Source organism: Lytechinus variegatus, chromosome 6 (genome assembly GCF_018143015.1).
Source record: "Lytechinus variegatus isolate NC3 chromosome 6, Lvar_3.0, whole genome shotgun sequence".
NCBI classification, from domain to species: Eukaryota; Metazoa; Echinodermata; class Echinoidea; order Temnopleuroida; family Toxopneustidae; genus Lytechinus; species Lytechinus variegatus.
This window is the reverse complement of record NC_054745.1, coordinates 19,307,892-19,333,932: the sequence shown is the minus strand read 5'-3', so window position 1 is coordinate 19,333,932 and position 26,041 is coordinate 19,307,892. Positions and strand designations below refer to the sequence as shown.

Here is a 26,041-nt window from a genome sequence, read left to right as displayed (position 1 = left end):
AAATGGGATCGGTATTTAGATGACCCTCCTGATTATATAAAAATGTAAAAATACCATATTATGATATTTCATTTTAATTCAGATATTGGTTTGAGATATTTTCAGTATAAGATATTAAATAAAATATTATTTCTGAATAAACAATCTTATAAGATGGAGATTGCTAGAAATGAAAAATGTTGAATTTGTAATAAGGAGTTGGATGATATTGTACACTTTCTTATGAACGTAAATTTAGAAAGGAAATTTGGAAGAAAACAGAAAATTTGATTAATGAATGTTCACAGGCCCATGGTTTTGATGAGAAAAGAAATGATGCATTGAACTATTTGGTATTCAAACAGCATTTATTTTTTCAAAATTTAAATAGTAAATAAACAGTGTTTGCATATGCAAAGAAAAAAATGCTTTAATATTTTGAAGATGAGAGATATATTAGTTCTATATCGGGTGTGTTTAACAAATTTAATACTAAATAGATGTCACTTCATTCTCTATTTACTTGAGAGAAATGTTTAAGTATTATTGTTTGAGATCATTTATTGATTGTGTAATACTGTTTGCTTTTGTATATTTTCATGTTATTTGATTCAATAAAAGGCCTTTGGAGGGCTAAAAAGTTGGAAAAAATTCAAAATGCTTCTTCTTCTTCGTCATTTTAAATCCGATTTCAATTCTGATTGCTTTATATAAAAGCACTGGGTGGGGGATTCAAAACATTTACACACAATTTTGAAAGTCATTAAATATGATAATTAATGCGTATTTAAAAAAAAAATTAAAATGCTCTTTCTTCTTTTTTAATTTGTTGACCAATTTGGATTTTTTTTCTTCCATCTGGTAGAGCTTCATGAGGTTCACCAAACTTTTATACAGAATTCTAAAGTTTTGAATACATTTTTTTCAATGCTAATTTATGTAAAATTGAATTATGCATATTTTTTAAATCACTATTTTTTTCTTCTTATTTGTTGACCGATTTTGATATTTTTTTTTCTTCCATTTGGTAGATCTTCATGAGGTTCAATAAACTTCTACACAGAATTTTTAGGATGAAGATTACTAATTATTTACTAAATTTATTCATAAATCACAGAAATTGCCTCTTCTTCATTGATTTTCTTGACCGATTTTGATTTTTTCGTTCATCTGGTAGAACTGCATGAGGTTAACCAAACTTTCACATAGAATTTTTATTTTTTTACTAGAAAATTATGTTAATTTATGCAATTTCATTCGTATACAGCAAAAAAAAATCTCCTTCATTCGTTGATCAATTTCAATTTCGTTTCTTTCACATGATAACAAAATGCTAATTTATATGTCAAAACCTACAAACAATGTTTTTTGTCTATTTGTTGACCGATTTTGATTTTTGTGATCAATCTGAGAGCTACATGAGGCTCAAGAAGGGTCTACATAGCAATTACAATAAGCAAGTACAATTACAATCTACAATTAGCAGATGTACATTCGTTAATCATCATGACTGGTACGACCCCGCTTATTTATCTAAAGAAATATATCGTTTTCCAGCTTTTCTGACAGTGAATCCTGTTATTTCTGATCATATTATCACTTTTTCATGTGCATGTTCTTTTGTTGTGTTTTTGTCTACATGATCAAATATTGCAAGCGCGAATGCTTGTGTTGATTACAATGACTATAAGTGCTTTATGTGTTTAGATGTAATTCTAACAAAATCAGCAAGCTCTTGGTACTCACATTAGATCAACATGGTATAGGCCTACTCTTAATTGATTCCTAATATACAGTGCGTCCCACAAGAAACGAAACCGAGATTTATCGATGATTTATCATATTTTAATCACAAATGCAATAGACAAATCACGTACTATTTTTAACGTAGAGTCTCCTCTTTCATCTGGAATTACTTAAATTATTTTAAAGGGGATTCCAAAAAGTTACTTGGCGGGCCGTATATGGGTTTTGAAAAGAAAACCAATTTTTTTTTAAAGTTCAATATCTGCTTTTTATTACATACCTCAATTACAGAAAACGGTCAAGGAATAACAAAGTTCTGGTTATTTGAAATAAGGCTTGAATTTCAATAATTTAATAAAATGAAGAGGTTTTACAGGCTAGCGTTCAAACTCACTCGACGCTCCGTTTTGTTGACGATCAGCCATGCATTAACTCCTTTGTTACCGTGCGATAGCTTCTGTGGGAAACTTGTGAAAACACGTTTATTTAATAAAATTATGGAAATACAAGCTTTGCTTCGAGGGATCATAACTTTTTTTACTTCTTGACCATTTTTGTGATTAAGGTATCAAATAAAAGAGCAGATATTGAACTTTTTAGCCATATGACTTTTTTTTAAAATACAGATGCTTACCGCCAAATGAGATTTTGGCATCCTTTCTTTGAATTGTTTTTGCTCACTCATGCGTGAATGAGGAATAATCTAAGTAGTACTAGATGAAAGAAAAGATTCCAAGCTTTACGTTGGTAGATAATTTGTCGATTTTATTTATGAATAAGTTATGATAAATCATCACTAAATTTCGGGGGGGGGGGGGGGGTTTATGGGACGCTAAATAGTCCTTAAAATCTCCCTGTTTGGGGTCAATATATAATCATAAATTTCAGCTCACCCTTCGCGCTCGCATTGTTTAGCGAGACAGGTACGTATTATGATTACAAAGAAATGATAATGCCCCCTTGTAGGTCTGAATATAAAAAAATTCAGCAAACGCTTCGCGCTCGCATTATTTGATCAGTGAAATACATATCCGTTTAATGGCATTATCCTTAAAATGGCTCTATTAGGTCAGTGTACCTGGCAACTGAGCGCGCGCTCACTAAAGGCCTGGTCACACCGCCCGAGCGTTTCTTTTTTGTTTTCGATTTTTGTTTTTCCCCAATTTGAGCGAAATTCGACCCTCTCTCCCTACCGCTCCACGACCGCTCCAACAACGCCCAGGCGGTGTGACCAGGCCTTAAGTGACTCAATTTTTTTTTTGGTGGTGCCCCCCAATGCCGTGACCCACGGTACGTCACTGGCCTACTGTATACCATATGAAATCTTACTTGTCTTGCCATGTGTAAAAAATCATTGCAGTTTCTATTAGATTGACAAATTATCACATATTTTGAAAATTTGTGTCAGAATGTCAAATAGTTATGCTTTTATATGTTATCACTTCTTTCTTTTCCCTTCCTATTTAAGTCTCAGTACAGAGAGTATATAGGCATAATGCAATATTGTTCATTATAGTACATGTATCTTGTTGAATTAAGCTATACTTAAAAGTGCTTTTTTGACAAACGTATCTGAAGTGAAATTTACCTTGTATTTAGTTTTAAGTTGGGCTGTCTATTTTTTTTAATAATATATCAAATTATTTTGCAGTTGTATGAATAGAACCCAAGCAATACATATCTTTGGGTAATTTTATCTCTTTTTGCGTCATCGAGATCTTGGAAGTGCACAAATCAGTAAGTTGATATCGTCATCACATTAGAGTATGACGTTCTTTACCCTCCTCTAACCCTAATTCTCCCGGGGGGGGGGCATAATGTCCTCCCTTCGACACTTTTCGCGAAATATCTGCAGCACAAAATGTTTTGACCTCGCCGCTCACTGAGATTTTAATTTACAGTCTCGCGCAAATTTTGAGATCAAATTTGTGACCTCCGGTTACGCGGTTAAGACATTACGCAACATTATGTAAGTGCATGACATTTCTCATAAACGTGATTTCATGAACAAATCCAACGCAAATTGTAAATTTAGCCAAAATTCATAAACGTATCATTGTTTCTACTGATTAAGCTTAATTAATTTTGCCTTATTTCTGATCATAATTGAGTCTGGAACGATTTCCATCCCCCCCCCACAAAAAAAGTAAAAAAAAACAAAGAAATACATAAGAAATTAAAAAACAATAAAATACATAAGAAATCAGTCTTGGTATCAGAGTTTTTTCATTCACAATTGTTAGAAATGCTATAGAGAATATTTTCAGCAAAAATAGCATTCTAGGAGCTTTATTTAGTGAATCGGAGTAAAAAGTATAATTTTTATGAACAAATTAGCATAATTAATTCATATGAAATAAAAAAATATATGAATTCAGTGAAATTTGCCAATACATCTGCGTAGATTACGCCATTCTTTTCCATCATGCAAATTTTCGTTGTAATCGCACATTCCGCGGCTGAGATCTTAAGGGGGGGGGGCATAATCCCCGGAATGACAAGATACCCCGGGAGATTTAGGGTTAAATCCTTTAATAGTGGAAAATGTCTATTGTTTCTAGGGAAGTTTATACATATTTTTAATCTTACTTGTGATAAGCTTTTCGTGCCAAGAGGTGATCTTTTAAAAGACTTTAATATTCGTCTATGAATGAGTATGTACAGTGGGGTTACACTTCGTAATTCCGAAGCTTCGTAATTCCGAAGGTTCTTTATTCCGAAGGTTCTTTATTCCGAAGGGTCGTAATTCCGAAACACGTAAATTCCCTATACCTCAATGTTCGTTAATCCAAAAACGAAATAAGGTTCGTTAATCCGAACACAAAATAATGTTCGTTAATCCGAAAAAATAAGGTTCGCTAATCCGAAAAATGGAAACCGGGAAAGCAGAGGCAGAGGCAAGGGGGGGGGGGCGGGGCGGGGGACAATGTTGCCGTTCAATTGTTGAAGATGGGAAGGTAAGGGCGGCCGAACGAATTTTCGTTTGGGGGTAAAGCCAAAAAATGAAACTCATACGTCAAAATGGACACTTTGGTAATATTTTCCCCTTAAGATTATCATCTGCTTGAAGTTATTGTGTGTTTGATAGTGATTAAGTAGAGAAAAACCTTCTTTGAAGTGATTTCTTATTATGGCAAAACGTATTAAGGCTTTATTTTTCGGGAGAATATAATGAGCGAGCGGCTTGGTAAAACAAATTCAAAGTTGAAGTTGTAAAACGTTTTTTGGGGTCAATTATTCTTAAAATGGCATTATTGCGATGTGTTGCGAGCGTGAATTACAAGCTAAAACTTTAGGGTATTTCAATAAAAAAATGAAAATAAGTTTTTTAAAATCCGGGCAAAATTTCTGCTGTCATTAAAAAGATGTGCATCTAACTAAAGAATTAACACGAGTGCAAAACGCGAGCTTAAACATACTAATAATAATAATAATAACTTGAACTTATATAGCGCTTTTCATGAAATCATATCAAAGCGCTTTACATTGTAGAACATACAAAATATACAAATTAGAAATCATTAAACTAAGAGAGAAAAAAAAAGAAAAAAAAAAAAAAAAAAAAAATAATAATAATAATAATTCAAGGACACTGTAAATGGGGCGATGTTGGATATGCTTTCTTCATGAGGTACGTTTTTAAATTTGATCGAAATAAGTAGAGAAAAATACTGACCAGAAAAGGAACCTGTTTCATAAAGAAAGCATTTAGTGACCTCTTTAGGATGCATATTTCACCAATCGAATGAGAGTGCAAAGCGTAAGCTGAAAATTTGCAATATTCCAGCCTGAAAACTTAACTTCACTTGTATACTTTAAAAAGAGTATTTTATTTCGAAAAAAACCACGAAAAACGGCATATTCATTTTTGAAAAGGAACTTTCCCATTTTGGAAAATATTAATTTCCCTGTTTTTTATTTCGTTTTTGGGATGCAAGTGCCCCTGCCTCCCTCCCGGCGGATCCAACTTTCGTCAAAATAGGGGGGGGGGGCAATTTTTTTTCAGCCATATTTTCTTCGATCGGCAGCTTAGAGTTGATTTTTGTTTGTTTCTTTGAAAGGGTAGTCCTAACAGTCAATGATTAGCTTTATACTTATAAAATAAAGTAAATATGTAATAACATGATAAACCCTTTTTAAATAATGCGAGCGCGAGCTATATTTTTTTATATGATGGGCAATATGTTTGTGATCTTCAAATCGAGATGCCTATGTAACTAAATTTAGATAACTGCGAGCAAGAAGCGCAAACAAAAAAAATTAAATATACAAGCTCTGACCTGATCTGAAGGGGACATTTTAAGAACTTTTTGCAGTTAGCCATGAAGACGATGCGTGTTTCAACCAGTGGCGGCGGAACGTATTTTCCTGGGGGGCAAAGCCAAAAAAGGGGCCAATAGGGGCAATTTGGTGCAAACGTATATTTTCACCATGAGATTATCATCTGTGTAAAGAGGTTGCGTGTTTTGTAGTAATTGAATTGAGCAAAATATTTTAAGTGATCACTGATTTAAAAATTATTATATTTACGTTTCATTTCTGCGAGCGTAGAGAGCAAGCGGATTGGGGGGGGGGAAATCAAATCTGAAGATGTAAAATTCGCCTTTTTGGTCGATTACTGTTAAAAGGGCATCCTTGTGAGATGTTGCGAGCGAATCACGTGCTCAAACTTTTGGAAATGTCATGTAGGCCTAGAATGATAATAATGATATAGATATTATTTAACCAGGACCCCAAGGAAGAACAGCAGTATTTTGCAAATACAGCTGAATTGGGTGATCCTCCGTTATTGTATGTATCTCTCTTGTATATTGTATATTTTTTATCTGATTACGGAAATAAAACAAACAAACAAACTTCAGTTCTGAGAACTGTTCTCCCAGCTATAATTATTTTTTTACAAGAATGCTTAGAATGTCCAGTTTTCAGGTGGAACATCACAAATTTTAAGCTTGCGGTTCGCGCTCTCATTATTTAGTTCGTGAGGTATATATTCTATTCATGAGTCACTAAATGCAGTCCTTAAAAGATTACTGATAGGCCTGTTGGATATAACTTTTTACCTGAGAAAACTCTGGTAAAAACTGAAAACTAAGGTTAGTCTGATTTCCGCCAATGACTTTAGCACAGGGCAAAAACTCCGGTAAAAACAACCTGCCTTTTCTCAGGTAAAAAGTTTTATGCAACGGGCCCCATGTTAGTATATAAACAAATTACAGCTCGCCCTCGAGTTAATTCTTTAGAAAGATACACATCTTTCTCACGATTACAAAAAATGCTCAAAATGTTTAAGTTCACGTCTTGTTACATGAAATGTCTACTAGTTTAAGCTTCCGATTCGCACTTTCAACATCTCACAAGGATCATTATTAGTATTAATTTTATTTTTATTACCAGCAGAAGCTGTTACATGTATTAAAAATGACATCCCATCCAATACAAATCCTATTATCTAGAGGTTACTCGCGCGCGACCAACACACTTGATCCCCTGCATCTTTAAACCATTTGCTTAGGTAGCAATTGCTCAGATAAAATCGAAATTAGCCTATTATGCTTGATCAGGGCGCCTATTTTTAATGAAATACATGCTTTTGGCCACAACACACGCAAGTATCATCGATCGTTATTACTATCATTGCATAATATCGTGTGATGACATCTTGTAATGACAACACCGTTTTTGTTACCAAAATGAATAATTTTCATTTTCGGAAATACGAACCTTATTTAATTTTCGGATTAACGAACCTTATTTCGTTTTCGGATTAACAAACCTTCGGAATTACGAACCTTATTTCGTTTTCGGATTAACGAACCTTCGGAATTACGAACCTTATTTCGTTTTCGGATTGACGAACCTTCGGAATTACGAACCTTATTTCGTTTTCGTATTGACGAACCTTCAGAATTACGAACCTTATTTCGTTTTCGGATTAACGATTCTTCGGAATTACGAAACTTATTTCGTTTTCGGATTGACGAACCTTCGGAATTACGAACCTTATTTCGTTTTCGGATTGACGAACCTTCGAAATAACCGAACCTTCGGAATTACGAAGTTTCGGAATTACGAATGTATGCGGTACAGTGGAGGCTCGCCATAATATAAAACCTGTGTTCATGAAGTTTCAGGGCTGGTTCCTTCCCTTGTTTTGTGTTATGTCAGCCTAATTTCTTGTTGAGATGAGATTATTTCTGTTACCGCTAAGATTGAATTTTCTTTTTCTGCTTTGTAACGTTTCTACAGAATCTTTGATGGTAGTTGTTTTAAGATTCAATTAATTGGCAAAAATTTACTGTTGCAAGGGTTGAAGGATGTCAAGGACGTCTTTCTTTTTGTTTTTATACCCCCAAATTCTGCTGTAACCCTTTTGTCCGTAATTACTTCATATTAATGTCAATCATACTGCAGTTGATTTAATTTATAACATGTGTATTAATTTGTTCTTGAACATTCCAAAATGTGTCTATATACTTAATTTAGACAATTTTCTTGTTGTTTTACAGTTTTACCATTACACCAGTAAAGACTGGTTAGCTAGCCTGGTGATAAGTGTTTACACCCTGAGACCAGCACACTGGGGTCTGCCGTAGACCATTCGAGGGTGTTAGTCTGTCCGACATTTAATTTGCTGACGTTACGTGATAATTATGTAGATATGTATGCATATGATAATAATGATATAGGGTATTTATATTGCGCACATATCCACCTTGTTAGGTGCTCAAGGCGCTCCTATATTACCCGGCTAAGCTAGGCGTTCATAGCACAGACAGCTTTTTAAGGAATTACTTCCTACCGGTAACCATTTACCTCACCTGGGTTGAGTGCAGCACATTGTGGATCAGTTTCTTGCTGAAGGAAATTACGCCATGGCTTGGATTCGAACCCACGACCCTCTGTTTCAAAGTCCGAAGACTAACCCACTGGGCCACAACGCTCCATGGATAATGGAGTACCCTGTGAAGACCAATGACTTTAATGAACATTTTAGTTATATATATATATTGAGCAATTCGACTTATTTTTTTGTATTAAGCTGAAGAGGCAACTCTTGATATGCAGATTTGTAATAAATAAATAAATTGTATTTTGCTCGCAGCATTTCACCAAATTGTTGGGTCAGATAACCCAACCTTTTGTATATTGGAATGGGAGGGGTGTTTTACGAATGTATGCGAAAGCGCGTCCTATGTGATGATTATTCTCCGATGAAGATTCTGCTAGGATCGAAAGCTTAAGCCCCTTTTGACTCTCGCAGAAAAATCATATATGATACAATACTACGTTCGTTGTCCCTAAATGACATTTGGCCTTAATCATGCGACCTAAGACTTGTCAGTGATACTTTATTATCCCCATGTCCACAATTCATAAACTATATCCATAAACTTTGAAAGTTATGAGAGCAATTCAATAATTATCTCCAACATGGCCAAAGTCCATTGACATTAATGACCTTTGACCTTGGACATGTGACCTGAAACTCACACAGGGTGTTTCGTCACATGTTTGGTTTCTCTTATGTCCAAGTTTTATGTACTAGACCAATGCAATTTCCGAGTAATGGTGATTCAACAAATACCCCCAAAATGGCCAAAGTTCATTGACTTTAAATGACCTTTGACGTTGGTCATATCAACCGAAACTCTAAAAGATGTTCAGTGATATTTGATTACTATTATGTCCAAGTTTTATGAGTCAGATCCATAATCTTTCAAAGTTATGGTTATTCAACAAATACCCCAAACATGGCCAAAGTTCATTGACCTCAAAAAACCGTTGGCCTTGGTCATGTGACCTGAATCTCCACAAGATGTTCAGTGATACTTGATTACTCTTATGTCTAAGTTTTATGAATCAGATTCAAAAACTTTGAAAGTTATGGTAATTCAACAACAGCAAAAAGAACTTGGCCAAAGTTCATTGACCCTAAATGACCTTCGACCTCAGTCATGTGACTTGAAACTCAAGCAGGATGTTAAGTATTATTTGATTTCCATTATGTCCATGTTTCATTTAATAGGTTCATATTATGACGACATTTAAAGAAAGGTTAACCTTAGGTTAAGATTTCGATAGTGACTCCCGCAACATGATCTAAGTTCATTGACCGTAAATTTTCATTGACCTTGGTCATGTAACCTGAATCTAAAGGAGCATAATACTTCATTAACGTTGTGTCCAATTTTCATTACCTAGGTCTATACACTTTCTAAGTTATGCTGTCATTTCTATAACTTATCCTTCGGTTACGATTTGATGTTGACGCGGCAGCCGCCACCGTCGGAAAAGCGGTGCCTATACTGTATAGTCTCACTCTGCTATGCAGGTGAGACAAAAAATCACTTTTCGTAGAAAAAAATAATCGCATTGGGTATATGTCTACGCTAGCTACGCTTGACTGTTTTTTTTATCAAATTATTCATTTTTCATAAAAGACAAAATCTGCTTTCGATGTGCCTCCTTGGCTGTTTATTTTATGTTTGCTTACCCGTTCCGCTGCCTATTCCCAAAGTACAAATCGGGTTCCGAATGCCTGAATTCCTCCTCCCGCCATAAATATCTCCAGCAACTCTAGAAAATTCCTCTTTCGCCCAGTTGTTGTACAGATCGACCTTGCCTGACCTTCTTTCAAAAACGTCGTAACATCGTTTGTAGTGAACATGGTTCTGAAAGATTGCTGTCAATGCAGGAGTCGCCATTCCGATTTTGGAAGGATAATGTAGGCCTATATTGCCGTTACACAGACATGAGTGCAGAATGCGTGCGATTTAAAAGGCAGCTTACACGTATGTGATATAATGTGAATGGTCCCCTGATCATAAGAAAACATTCAGAGACATAATTAAATCTAAACCAATAAAAAACAACTTTGTGAAAAAATGGATGACATCATTGTAAGTCGAGGACTTTGATTTTTTTTTCAGATAAACTACTCTATACAACGAAGATAGGGGGGGGGTGGCGCATTATCGACTTCCAGCTACTTATTGTACTGTTTTATGTAGAGCGTTGAGCGTTTTGGCCGAATGGGTTAGTCTCCGGACTTTGAAGTATAGGTTCGTTGGTTCTAATCCCAGCCATCAGGCCATTTCCTTCGGCCAGAAATTTATCCATATTGTGCTGCACTCGACCCATGTGAGGTGAATGGGTACCCGGTAGGATTTATTCCTTGAACGCTTTAGCGGCTATTTATGACGGCTCAGCTACAGCCGGGGTAATAGTAAGTGAGTATATGCATAACTGCGGTGTATAAATGGAAATATTATTATTAGTAGTAGTAGTATTGTTATTATTATCATTATTATCATTACTATTAAATCACCATTATTATTATTATTATATCTAGGGCGGGTCTAGCTTTTACCAATGTGGATGGAATATATATCGTAATCCAGATTTCCCCTGCTAACGAATAAAGACTGAAGTAAATCAGTAGGCAGAGTAGCTCGATTCTAAAACAAAAAATCAAATGAGTCATTTCAGAGGCATTATTTACCGAGGAGAGCAAGCGAGAGCATGATCTTTCATTATCATTCATCGATTTTTAACCTGAATTTCGAAAATGCCGAGAGATTAAACAAGATGCGTACCTAGCTACACAGCACGGGCCGATAGATTTAATGATCTTGCAGATATACTCTGCATCAGTCACTATAGACCATTTTCAGATAGTAACATTGAAATTTTTAAGTCGTATTTCGCGATTGCATTTGTTGTTTTGCAAAATACAAATCTTTTTTCATGTGTATATACAAAAAGACTACTGAGAATGTTCATTTTTTGTCAGTATAAATAGATTATAGTTCCTTGTGTTCTGATTGGCTAAAAACTATACATTTATTTGACAAATCTCGAATAGATGTATTGTTGCACATCTGTCTTATGTTATTACATATAATCATATTTTTTTCATTCGTTCATACTTGTGTGTATAATAATATGTCTCCCTTATAAGTTGCAGCATTAATGTCTAATGCACCAAATCAGTTGTCAATCCAATTTTTCTAATTCTTGGAGGAAAAAAATGAATAAAACAAATTTCATATAATAAAATACGAAAGAACAAGTGGGGATGTGATATCAGCCAACGTAATGAAAATTCATGACGACTGTTTTCACAAATTATTGCTAAACTTTGAAACTAAATAATTTTGTTATTTGTTATCCGATTTTGATGAAATTTTCGGTAATTTGCTCAGTGAATTCTACTCTATCACTTTCAGCCCGAACCATCCCTTGAATGGCCTGCTTAGCTCTTCATAGACACCTGAGTGTAATAACAATACAATCAATAAGGAAGAAACATTTCCAAGCCAAAGCAACACAAGGTGGCGCTACAGCATAAATAACAGTCCTCTTCATGCATTTGTTGCTGTATTGCCTTGAATTGCACGTCATACTCAACATTTTCAATTCAATTCTTTTCAATTCTTTCAATTACTCAACATTTTCTTGGATATAATAAAACTGATAATAATAATGATAATAGATGAGTCCAGAGTGATACCGGTATTTCTTTTATCTGTCAATGACGAAAAATACAGCATCATTAATCACTCCAGTACTGAGAATACTGATGCTTACTCAAGGAAAATGATTTGTTGGTCACTGACTGGAGCAAACTCTTATCAAAGTTAACTATAGAAGATGCTTATTATATTTTTTGTCTTAAATTCAAACAACTATATGCTAATAATTTTATTTGTAGAAGAATCAAAAGAAAGAATATTCCTCTTAAACCATGGTTAACAAGATCATTATTGAAATGTATACATGTAAAAACCATGGTTAACAAAATCATTATTGAAATGTATACCTAAAAAAGATCGTTTGTATAAGAATTTTATTCACAATATCCATATAGAAGCGAGATATCGAACAAACGTGCATGCGTGTTTAACCCCACCCACCCCCCCCCCCTCATTGCCCTTAAGAAAGCCATGAACAAAAAAAATCTCGTCCTAGAATGCCAACGCCTTAAATCCTGTTTGCATAAACCTACTAACTTGACTGACACGTTTGTTAAAATGGCACTTAAAAAAAATCGCATAAACAAACGTAAGATTAGAGGGTCGAATGTTTACTACTATCGGATAGGATATATATCTCACATTCTACAGTGCGTATCAAAAAAAAGTTTACACTTTGTAAAAATCCTGTAAAATTATACATTCGTAATATCCTGAAGATTTTTCCACATTATAACATTGGTACAGGTCCATTTAAGCAAATGACGATATAAATGTCGAAAATTATTTCCGCTTGAGTGAGCACCACTTTCTTTTGAAAAGTTAGTGAAAAATCATTTGCGCAGAACTTTAAAATAGTTATGCCAGGGAATCTACATAACACTTCCCTGGTTATGCAGATAAAAGTAGACCCTTGTCACGAAGAACACATGGATTCTAGCTAGTAAAATTGATTTTAAGATATCTTCTACCTATTAAACTTGTTTCCTTGCCCAAAACACTTCGAAGAGAGCATTGCGCCCTATCCACACCCCCACACACCGAAGCCATCGTGACGATATTGCCTCACACTGAGCTGTGATTTACATGAAATGGCTTAGGCTTGATTTTTATTTTGTTAATCATTGTCAAGTTTGAGAAAAGTGTGGAGAAACAAGTATTACATTACAAATGAAATGAAAACCCACTTTAAATGATTAAAACTTAGTGAAAAATGCTGGATATATTACTTTTGTTCAGATTTAGTTACGTCCTCAGATCCAGCTGGCACAAAAAGGGTAAGGTTCGTGCTTACTAAGTGTTGAAATTTCAATTTGAGGGGCAAAATTGTTACACAATGCTTGAATGTATCCGTTTTATGTCAATTGACTAAAAGTGTAAGGGAAATGTATGAGAAACGTTTCGCAGGGTAAGTTTGATTTCGTCCTTTCCCCTTGACATAGCGTGAAAAGGAGCATTTCTGCGCAAACAGATTTCTGCGTGCTTTACAAAAATGGACAGTGCTCATTCAAGTGTAACATTCTGTCATAACTTTTACTTTCATTGGATAGATGAGACCCAAGCCCAAAAATATTTGTGAAAAAAATACCCACATGATGTACATTTTTAAATTCCCAGTGCTTTTTCAAAGTGTAAACTTTTTTTGATACGCACTGTAAATCTGGCCAGAAAAGGGTATCGTTGCTAGCTCATTTTGAAAATAAAAAATCGAATGGCTTTGGTCGAATCAATATGGTTTGCCTTCCTGTTGTAATTAGGTTCATGGCACCTTGAATGCGAGGCCAACCTCCGTGCTCTTAACTTTCGTTCACGAGCACAATTTTTTTAATCATTTTGCTTTGGAAGATGCCATTGGGGGTATGTGGCCTATACATGCGGGAGAGACTTTAGGAAGCCTCCGTACAATAATCAATAACGTCTGTTGAAGTTGATCGATCCAAAATACTTGGTATACCCCTATCGAATAGCCAATACTCCGCTGAACCGTGTCATTGCCCTCCTTGTACGTCACAGTTTGTCTCGAGCAACCGTGGTCTCTGGATCAGCCAACGTCACGCATGGATCCCACTCGTAGGACCCATGCGTCATGTAACAGACAATCAATACCGTTTTCTTTTCTGGGCTCCGAACCACAAAGGTTAGCGATTGATCGCTAATTTGAAAGAGCATTTCTGATTGGTTCCTAGTCAGTCCATTGAGCAAGATGCACGTGAAACGATGATCTTGATAGGCTATTTAATTAAGTGATTAATCGCTGATCTTTGTGTTTTTGTAGCACGGTCTGCATCACTGGCGCAATATCGATCATCCTCAGAACTTTCGTACGGACATTGACTGTCCGGTTAATCGGTTCGCGGATCTCATACATGTATGAGAGCTTTGTAGCAGTAAGCGCCACACCTACATGTGAACTAGTTCTGTTGCAGGTCCATAGTCTTCAGGATCAACTGATGCAGTAAAGGCTTCAACCCACCTCGGAAAAATGGCTAGATGGATACTACACCAACTGGACAACAACCATAAATGGTAAGTCTTTGACCAAAGCATTTTTAATGCCTATTTCTTTGTTTATTAGCGTGTGGATATCATTGATGTAGGTGCTGTATTTGTATACATGATGATATACAAATGCCAAAAGTACATATTCGATCTCGTTATGATGTTGACAATTTATATTCATATCAAACGTAGACTCAATTACGAGAAAAGTTGAATGAGCTCGAATGTACACTTAGAAAGAATGGCGCCTGCAATGACCACCTTATTTTATCAAGAGCTGGATTTGGCATTAGTAATATTTGTGGTATATGTGTCCGTATGGTATTTTACTGCACTCTAAAAAATATTGGGTCAGAAGTGCTCCATGAGGGTAATTCTTTGTCCAACCAACATTGGGCATTTCTATGGGGCATTTTTATTTATCCAGTGTAATAATGAAAAGTTGGGCCATTCTAAAGTAATAATGCTGCTTATGGTTTAACCTTACTGGATAATATGCTTCCTGCATTAAGTCAAATATGCCCTAAATTAGTTTGACACATAATTACCCTCGTGCTGGTAAAAATTCTACCCAATATTTTCTACAGTGTGCAGAAATTATATTAATCTTTTATATAGGTTATGCAAATTCTTTATCAACCATCAATTTTGGATTATTCACCCGTATCCAAGAGGCTAAAATAAATCTAAAATATCTTATTTCTGATATTATGTTTGCGTTAAAACTGAAACTGAACCCGACTTTAAAAATTTTGCCTTGTAATTTTTTTTTAAAGATTTCTAATTAAGCCTTTATTTAGAAAATAATGTTTTATCTTACATTAATATTTAATCCCGGCCCCTGTGTGACTGTATCAATAACTGTGTGACACTAAGTATATAGAGTACAGTAGGCAAGCCAATTCTTTGTTTTATTCATGTTTTTGCAGTAAGAACCACGCGTTACCCTGTTGCGTGAAAAATAAAATCGAGATCGCTAAACACGGTGGCCCGTATTCTAAACTCGGGTTTAAATCTAACCCTGGTTTAAAGTTGTGGGTTAAGTATGGAGAGCCAATTGGAGCACAAATCACTTACAATACACATTCAACTTATTAACTCATTTGACACCGAAATTGTCTGGGAATGGTAGCTGAAGTATTTTCTTCGTTATGAAAGCAAAATGAAACAAACACAAGTAAACACAAGAAATATACAATATAAACACAATTTTTTAGCACTGCAGAGTTAGACTGTGGTCTAAGTTAAACCTGACTTCAGAATACTGACCGATGGCTTTCCCTGTTAATACTGCACACTGCATGCTAACTATGGGACATTATAGTGTTTGACTGTGATGGGATGCACAATTCCGAGAAGAATACCATTGCATAATTACAATGTTAAAGAGGTAACGGGCAAACATTCAAGGCGGAGGGGTAAACATTCCGAGCTATAGTCGATGTATGTTTACCCATCCTCTTCATACCTATCCAACAAAAACTACCCTTTTGAGACATTTGGGATGCAAGATAATATAAGGGAGATATATGTGAGTGAGTTCCATAATGAGGCCATCAAGAACGGCGTTTTGAAGCCACCAACGATTGTGGAAATTTTCCGAGTTTACGAAGGGCGCGAGCCACATACACAAAAATCGACAACTTTAATTCCCTTCAATTCTTGGCCAAGAGCAAATTATTATATATATGCATGTATGTATATATATATATATATATATATATATCTATACACATATATATATGTGTGTGTATACATATATATATATATATATATATATATATATATATATATATATATATATATATATATATATATATAAACAAAAATCTAGGATCCATATCAGAGCCCCATCTTAAAAAAGTAACGATTCATCCGATCAACCACAACTATGGATGGCCAGCAAAGTCAACATCTAAAATGCAAATTTGTTCAAATTGTTTTCTCGATATGATGAATATTTCCTTGGAGATTCAGTGCGAATCTCTTTGTTTAGCAAACTGTAAAAATTTCCTGTAGAAAAAATATGATCTGGATTGATTCAAATACAGGTGAGATTGATCGGATCAATCGTAACTCTTTGTAAGAAAGGGTCCAGATTATATAAGATATAATACATATAGAGTGTAATACTCTAAATGCAAAGGAGCTAATCCTGTCCATCATCACAATCTTCTCAGAGTGAGCTGAATGACCAATCCTGTGGAAATGCGATTTCAATTTTTCGGGAGTGATTTTTTTTAAGTTTAAGAAAGATGCATACTTTCAATCCAAAAAGTAAGAATTCACTCTTAAAAGATTGACATCCAATTCCTCTCATCTCACTCTGAAAAGAGATTAGAGACCTTTGCATGAAGATAGTTTATGTATATTATATAAGATACACAACAATATATTCCTTCATAATCGAGTTTTTAGAACATTGTGCGTACTTACTACGCGTTTAAATTGAAAAGATTTGAAAGAGATTTATATGGAAGCTTAAAAGTGCCACCGAGATGTTGAGATAATTATCTTGGGAAGTCGACATCATGATAGTAAAAGATCAGATGACAAGCCCCCGGATCTCATCATGTCGACATATTTTAGCAGAGATGATAAGATCCCGGATCTCATCATGTCGACATCTTTTAGAAGAGATGATCAGACACAAGATCCCGGATCTCATCATGTCGACATCTTTTAGAAGAGATGATCAGATGACAAGATCCCGGATCTCACCATGTCGACATCTTTTAGAAGAGATAATCAGATGACAAGATCCCAGATCTCTTCATGTCTACATCCAGTGGAAGAGATGATCAGATGTCATGATCTCGTAACTCGTCATGTCGACATCTTTTAGAAGAGATGGTCAGATGACATGATCATGGATCAAAGATCTTGTCATCTGGTCATCCAGTGGAAGAGATGATCAGATGTCATGATCTCATAACTCATCATGTCTACATCTTTTAGATGAGATGATCAGATGATCATTGATCAAAGATCTTGTCATCTGATCATCTCTTCTAAAGGATGTCGACATGAAGAGTTACGTACGAGATCATGACATCTGATCATCTCTTCCACTGGATGTAGACATGACGAGATAGATCTTGTCATCTGATCATCTCTTCCAAAAGATGTCGACATGATGAGATCCGGGATCTTGTCATCTGATCATCTCTTCTAAAAGATGTCGACATGATGAGATCCGGGATCTTGTCATCTGATCATCTCTTCCAAAAGATGTCGACATGATGAGATCCGGGATCTTGTCATCTCATCATCTCTTCTAAAAGATGTCGACATGACGAGATCTGGGATCTTTTCATCTGATCATCTCTTCTAAAAGATATCGACATGATGAGATCCATCTCGTCATCTGATCTTTTGCTATCATGATGTCGACTTCCCAAGATTATTATCTCAACATCTCGGTGGCACTTTTTAGCTTCCATAGGTTTAGCTGAAAAAAACAATGATTGGTCAACAAGAATCACTGAAGAATTTGCGCCGCCAGTGGCATTTACATGTATATATATTCGGTCATTAGTAGAAGTAGAAGGGCAACTTAGGATAGGGCAAATTTTCTGCAATAATCCTAAAAAAATCCCACACTGTTTTGTTTTACAGATTGAAGGGCACCATAGCTGGATTGATATGAGTCATTTTGATGAAGAAACAGGCGGGAATCGACCAGCTATCTCTTCCCATATTGAAGCAGAAAGAAACCCACAACAACTCCAAAAGATGACTGTAACATGTCTGAGGCGGAAGGCGTTTAGAAGTCCTTTCCTGGTGATCTGTACTTTGGCAGTCGCCTGCTGCGCCCTCTATGTGTTTTATGGTTATCGGACGTTTACAAAAGGTGAATTCACTGAAGGCATCACAGGCCTAATTCATTTCCCATAGACTCGTGTGTTAAAGGGGCACTTTAAACAAATTCATAAAAAATAAGGAGGAAAATCGAGGGTTGAATGTTTACTACCAGTGGACAGGATATATGTCTGACAGTTCATATCTGACCAGTCAACCGACTCATTTTCAGAATAAACCGGCATTATGAAGTCTACACCTGACAAGATCAAATTCTCACTTGACAGAGTAAAATGGCTCTAATTCTTCCGCCAGTAAAAAAAAAATAATCTCAAAGTAGTGATATATTTTTCCAATTTGCAAAAAGGATGTTCAGGAGGTACCCTCCCTAGAATCCGGCAGTGTTAGATTGTCATCATATTCATTTTTGTCAATCAGCAATATCAAATTCAAAAACTGAGCAATGGGTTGGCTCGAATGAATATCTTTGGCCTGCCAGTTGTAGTGAGGCCCGTGTGGCCTGAATAGTTAGGCTGCCTTTCATAAATTATGACGTTACGATCTCATAGCGCCCTCCCTCAGAGGATATAGGAAGAGATATGTCGGAGATGCGCTGGCTGCAGATCACTAACACACGCAATGCAAGGCAATCGCTTCAGCCTCTGAGATGGCGGTTTGATGAGAAATGGATGCCTTCCCGTGCTGAAATAAGCGCAACGATGTACAAAACGAGTTCACAAATGTGCTCTTTTGACAGAGGTTGCTAAATTCAAGCACGATAGTATGAGAAATCTGCTCATAGTCCGTAATTTTGTTCCATAGTACAACCATCTTTGAGAATTTGGGCCAATGTGGGAACTGGGAACCACTATTAGCGTCATGACCGTACCTTCGGGTAGTGTCATGACCGTACTTTCGGGTAGGAAAGGGGTAAAGATTTCATGGGGGCCAATTTATATGGGAGAAAAGAGTTATTAGCATATCCGGTACATACCAGGAAAGGATATGCACGTATACACCATTATCCCCAATCGCAGATTCCTCCAAATTTAATTTACTCGGATATAATTGAACTATGACTTTTGTGAGCGCGAAGCGCAAGCTTAATTTCTTTTGTTATACGGGCCTGACAAGGGACGTTTCAATCACCTTTTAAATTCATTAAGAGGATATAAGTATATTACTAAACAAATAATGCAATTGTATTGTTATAAGTAATTTATCAAAAATATATTATTATTCTTTCCTCTATAGCGCCTCGATATGTTCATCTTGACAAGTTCTCTTCGTCTCCTTTAGAAGGAAACACGAATGCTTACATCTTCAATCAGGTACTGCATTCAACTGTTCCAAGGTCAAAGGTTAGATATGCTTGTTTCGCTTTGGGCATGCTTAGATGGGCTATTTATATATGTTGCTCTTTTACGTCGTAGTCGTCGTCTTCGGTGGTGTTGTTGTTGTTGTGTGTGGAGGGGGTTTTTTTCTTAAGGACGAGGGCAATTTAAGAGTTTCCTTAGGTATTAACGATAATGATATCTGATTGACGTATGACTCTAAGAACAAACACATAAAAAACACGCATTTACTGAACGTACAGCGCGAAAAATCAATATTTTGCATGTTATTACAAAGCAAACACAATGCAAATAAAATGTCGGACGAAAGACTACAGACATTGTTGACAAAAAACATTGATCGCCACTAATATATGTAAAGTGCATGTTTGTAAAATTGATCAAAATGGACCTTTGGCTACCATGATCGTCTTAATAAACCATATAAATTATCTATCTATGTATCTTTTCTGTCTAAGGTCGCTCAATTGTAGAGCCCTGGCCATGTAAAAAGAAAGGTCATAGCTTCGATCCTGCGGCCCGTTGAAGAAAGAGTTGCAATCGATCGCAACTCTAATAATCATTCGCAGCTTGATGTTCGACCAATCAACAGTGCGCATTTGGGACTTGCGATTGATTTTTTTGACTTGCGTTTAAACGCAACTCTTTCTGCAACGGACCCGGCTGAATCATACCAAGGATTTTTTTTCAATTTGAGATTCTTCCTTGTCATGTTTACGACTAATCAAAATGTAGAAGGGTAATACACGATGTTATACATGGTTTTCTGGTAAAACAGATCATGAGAGCTGAAGTGGCTACCCTGACGGGTAAAAAAAGAAGTATCATTATTGTAATTATTGGTATCATTATTGTCATTATTATTTTCATTATGATTATAATTTATCATTTTATTTATGTTATTATTGTGGTTGATGTATTGTTTACATTATTATTTTTATCATACGGAAACCGTATATTGAATGTGATTTATTTTTATTCATTTTGTTTCAGGCAAAAGAACCACCTTCATTTGGAAAAGACGTCTACACAAAGGACTTCACATTGAAATTCAAGGAAGACAACATCTCTGTTACTAATGCACCAAAGCACATCTCACCTTCTAAACCAACCAACAGTGAGCCTACGAATCACGTGACTGCATCTGGGGGACATCAAATTTACAATATAAATGCGAAATTAACTGAAAGTCCTACAGCACCAGAGGAAGAAATACTAAAGCTTCAAGCAAAGCGGAAGCAGCGAATTGCAGATGTATGCCACGAACACAGATTAAAAATTGGAGGGAACTTTTTATACAAGGATACCTTTAGACATATGTACGTTATTGAAGAACAGAAACTTTTATTTTGCTACATCCCAAAAGTTGGCTGCAGTAATTGGAAGCGTGTTCTTATGGTGCTAGATGGGAAGCGTGACGTCATGGATGATATAACGAGCAGAGAGGCGCACGCGCACAACGGGATAACGCGTTTCGGTATGATAAGTAAAGAGGAACAGGAATATCGATTGCGTAATTATCGGAAGGTGATGTTCGTGCGTAATCCGCTCGCGCGCGTGGTCTCTGCGTACAAAAACAAGTTTGCAGATTTGGCTGTCTACCGCACGGCCCCTCCCGTTTTTCACAAATTTGGGAAGAGAATCGTGAAAAGATATCGGAAGAATCCATCACCTCTAGCATTGGCGACAGGAGAAAACGTCACGTTTGCCGAATTCGTGACCTATCTGACAAACAAGAATGAAAGGCTGGAGTTCGATAGGCACTGGAAAGAAATGTATAAGCTTTGCTCACCGTGTCAAATCCACTACGATTTCATTGGCAAACTGGAAAATGCATACGACGAGGCTGAGTATGTTTTACGGAACATGAACTTCACACGATCCCTCAGTTTCCCGGGCAGAGAGAACAGCCACCCGACGAATGTGAGCAGCAGCCGTACAGATAAATATTTTGAGAATTTTTCTACAGAGACTCTAAGAGCACTTTGGGATATTTACCATACGGACTTTGAATTGTTTGGATACCCCAAGCCAGATTATATCAATTAATGTTTGGAAGACCTAGCAACTTGATTATTATTACTTCTTTATTATTATTTTTTTTTCAATATGGACTAATCGATGGTAAAAGGATAAAAATAAGGCCTCCACCATTTCCACTGTCCACCATTCCACTGAATGATGCTAGGCTGGAGCGTAACCCGACGCACATTTCGTGAAAATTATCATTTTAACCATCGGATTTATCTGTCCCCGGCCTTTAGGGAATAAGGGGGCACTTTTTACTAAAGTTCGTTTTATATGACGGCCTTTGACGGGTCTACCCTTCCCGACGCAATCACTCGATGAAATGGAACAAGTCATGAATATAATGCCATTTTGGATCCGAAATCATAGCAATGTCTGTTATTTTGTTGATAATAACATTAATATTGTGTCTCAAACTAGCGTGTGTATCAACATGGACCTGCATGGTATCAACAATGGTGCTGTCTATCGTCCAACAATGACTTTAGATTAAATTTTTTTTTAAAGAGTCGAATTTAGACAAAATGGAATAGGTTAGGATTTAGCATGATTACGTAGACCGAGTCTACTGTGGTTTTAGTGTAGGACTCGTGATGGACCCGTATTCTGGACTCGGGTTTAACTCAGACATGCATGGTCCAAGTCTTCTAAAATCATGGGAAGCCAATCATGTCAACATACAAATCTTTTACATCAAAGTTCACTATAAAGACTGTTCATACGACATTTTACTTGTGTTTACTGTGCACTTTCCTGATTCTTTAATGGTGAAAACAGTTATCTTGTTCATACTTTCCAGGTATAGAGTCAGATGCGCTGTTCACTACCAACCTCTAATTTCATAGATTTGTGTCACAAATAATGACCGATTGTGTCACACTTGGCTAGCCATAGTTAACCCGCCACTTTAGACCAGAGTTTAAATTAAACACGACTTCAGGATACGGATCATGGCGTTGGTCTATGTGCCTCACATTAATAACCCTGCTAGACCGTTTTGATATTTTTACCATGGTTACCGTGTTCTCTGAAGTTCTATTTTAAACGATTTTAGTGAATGACCAACAACATGTATAGATCAAGGTTTCGTCTAACGAAGAGTTGCAATTGATTTGATCAATCTCCGCTATTCATGGAAATCCATCATTGTCATTATTTTTCCTACCAAAAATTTGCACAATGTCATTTGTAAATAAAAAGGAAGAACACAGATTGGTCGAGACAACGATGAATGTAAGAGCATACACTGCAAAAACTCTGGTGTTGATTTAACACCAGCCCGGAATCTATATTTCCACAGCAGAGAAGTGTTAAACAACACCAATCTCATTTTGGTCTAAAACCAGATAGTTGTTTATACAACGCCAATTAGTATTAAAACAACATCGGTTTGATTCCAAACTGGTGTTGTTTCAATACTTCTCTGGTGTGGACATACATAGATTCTGGGCTGGTGTTAAATCAACACCGGAGTTTTTGCAGTGTACACTATATCCAGAAAATATTCTGACCTAACATGTATTTTAGATGTTTGCGTAGTTGGCTCTTCATAGATTTGACTGATCGGATCAATCACAATTCTTTGTAAGGTGTCCCATATCACTTCAACTGAAGTTGATACATGATGATACTGATTTGCATTGCTCGCACAAACGATATCACATTTTAATTTTGAAACAATATGTACGCTTTTGAAAGATGTGATGGTTTCATAGACAAAATGAATAATTAAAAAAAAAGATTAGGCGACTCATTATGCATATCACTCATACTACTGAAACCTCTTAAACGATCTATGCATGGAGCTAACAGAGATAGCTCTATGATCTATGTATGTGATAGGTTTTAGGTAATACAGTGCGTCCCACAAAAATAGGAAACTTGTTTTTAGTTATAAATTTCACAATTATTAATATGATTTTACTACAAATTTGATACTTATGGCAAGATTGGAATCTCATATTTAATTTGAAAACAACAGCTAAGCAAATCATTCACGCATGGATAACAATCAACAAATGTCGAGACATATCAGAAGCGCAGAAACTCACGTGTGAATCTGAGTCCACTCTCACTGAGAGAATCTAACAAAAGAAATACTAATGAGTAAATCGTCGAATAAGTAAGATCGTCGTATCACGAACCAACCCTGTCCAATTCTCCCGCGCAACCTGGTTTTGACTTTAAAATTTCAAACCAGGTGGGTATTTCATAAAGCTGTTCGTAAGATACGAATGACTTTACGCACGACTGGTGATCCTTTCTTCTGCTCTGTGATATCCCTATATGAGTGATTTATGACATAAGAACAGGTTCCAGTCTTTCGTAAAGTTGTGCGTAACTTTACGAACAGCTTTATGAAACACCCACCCGTCTTGTTCAAATAAAGCGTGAAATGTTTGTCTCGTATTAGTTTTGTTGAATCAAATCAAAGTGGAATGATTGCATGACATGATAATGTAAATAAAATATCATAATTTATTTGATTTTGAAGAAAAAAGAGACATGGGAATCCCGGTTTCCTTCATTCTGGGACGCACTTTATATGTTGTCTCGTTCGTTACATGTATGTCGGTCTCTCTTTTTTTTTCATTTCTTATACCTCGGTCACATATACTCTACGCGTACGGCGAGTTGAAAACAGCCGTTTTATTCTTTTTTTATTCAAACCCCACTAATATGTAGCTGGTACACAGCAAAACTGTGGTGTTAACCGGTGTACATAGAGGACCACACCAGTTATTTTACACCGGTGATAAATTTGTGGTGTTAGTTTTATTTTACACCGGTGATAAATTTGTGGTGTTAGTTTTACACCTATAGGTGTACAACACCTTTGGTTGTTACATTTACACTCTTTGGTGTTATGTTCAATCTTTAGGGTGTAATTTTAACACCTCAGGGTGTGGTCCTCTATTAACACCAATTGGTGTCAGTTTTAACACCACAGTTTTTACAGTGTACAAAACGTTTAAAAACGGGCATTTTCGACTTGCCGTACGGCCACCGTAGAGCAAATGTGACCGAAGTATTACTATATGGTGTTCCCCATTACCCTTGAATATGTTGAAGGCTTCTCTATTTTCCCCCAACGACCAGATACTACACGTATCTCTTTGTGCCTTCATGTTCTTGATTTGTGGATAATTTTATTGAGACCGTGTTGACAATTTTGTAGTCACTCATACGTGCTTTATATCGGGTCGTTTTATCTCTATACATGTATAGGCCCTACCTCTGAAATATTTCAATAAATTATTGGTTTTGTCCAACTCTGTATAAGATCACATCATTTGCATTCTCGGTTTCTTGTCATGTCATGTGCATTATGATTCAAGCATTAGCGATGTTTCATCTCTTAACTACCCGGAAGCTCACCTTGGGGATCAGTTGGTGTTAACATGGGCAATACGCCGAAAATACAGAGCAAAAAACTCCCTGGATATATTTTTTAATATTTTTTTTCTATATTTATTTGATACAAGAGAAGACAAGGCTTTGGGGGCTTTTATCAGTTTTATTGAACATTGCTAGAAAATTACATGTACGTTCAATTCCATATCAGGTATGTGAGTCTTTTTTTTTTGCTTGTCAATTTCTTTCGGGTTCGAAATATCCTTAATTTGTGGTTGAAAACCCCCTTTTTTTGGCTTGTCAAAATTTTCCACCAAAAAAAATTGCTCCCCCCCCCCCCCTTGGGAAATCCTGGATCCGCACCTGGTCTAAAAAAATCCAGCGTACGGTCTTTTTAACACAAATTTGTATTTTTGTGTATTTAATCATAGTACTATGTTTGCAAGTTACACTTAATTTCGGGAGTATGGAGGCGTTGCAGGATTATTTGCAATCAGTTGAAAATATTTCTTTGCACTTTACAATATAAAGCTGTAGCCTATGTTAGATTTACAAGAGACGGATCAGCAGTCATTCAAAATTTTGCGTATTCTACAAGAAAAATTATTGTTTTAGGGACCGAAAAAAGACTTTAAAATGACTGCAAGTTTCTCATAACGCCCCATTAGGCTAATTTGCGATTGAAAATAGATTTCATGCAACTTCTGTTTGATTCACTTTTTGTTTTTTTTTTAGGGTGGATATTTTTTCCTCTTACATTCATGCTTCCTCCATTCTTGTCAACTAGCTATGTTATGCTAT

General features: G+C 36.0%; 1 protein-coding gene across 1 annotated transcript; it reads left to right on the top strand.

Annotated features, from left to right (window-relative positions):
• The first annotated feature begins 14,240 nt into the window (after nucleotides 1-14,240).
• Nucleotides 14,241-23,676, top strand: LOC121417149 (carbohydrate sulfotransferase 11-like). Its single transcript, XM_041610741.1, has 4 exons — nucleotides 14,241-14,729; nucleotides 18,321-18,555; nucleotides 19,758-19,864; nucleotides 20,852-23,676. The coding sequence occupies exons 1-4, from the start codon at nucleotides 14,727-14,729 to the stop codon at nucleotides 21,905-21,907; spliced, it is 1,401 nt and encodes a 466-aa protein (XP_041466675.1). The 5' UTR covers nucleotides 14,241-14,726; the 3' UTR covers nucleotides 21,908-23,676.
• The last annotated feature ends 2,365 nt before the right edge of the window (nucleotides 23,677-26,041 follow it).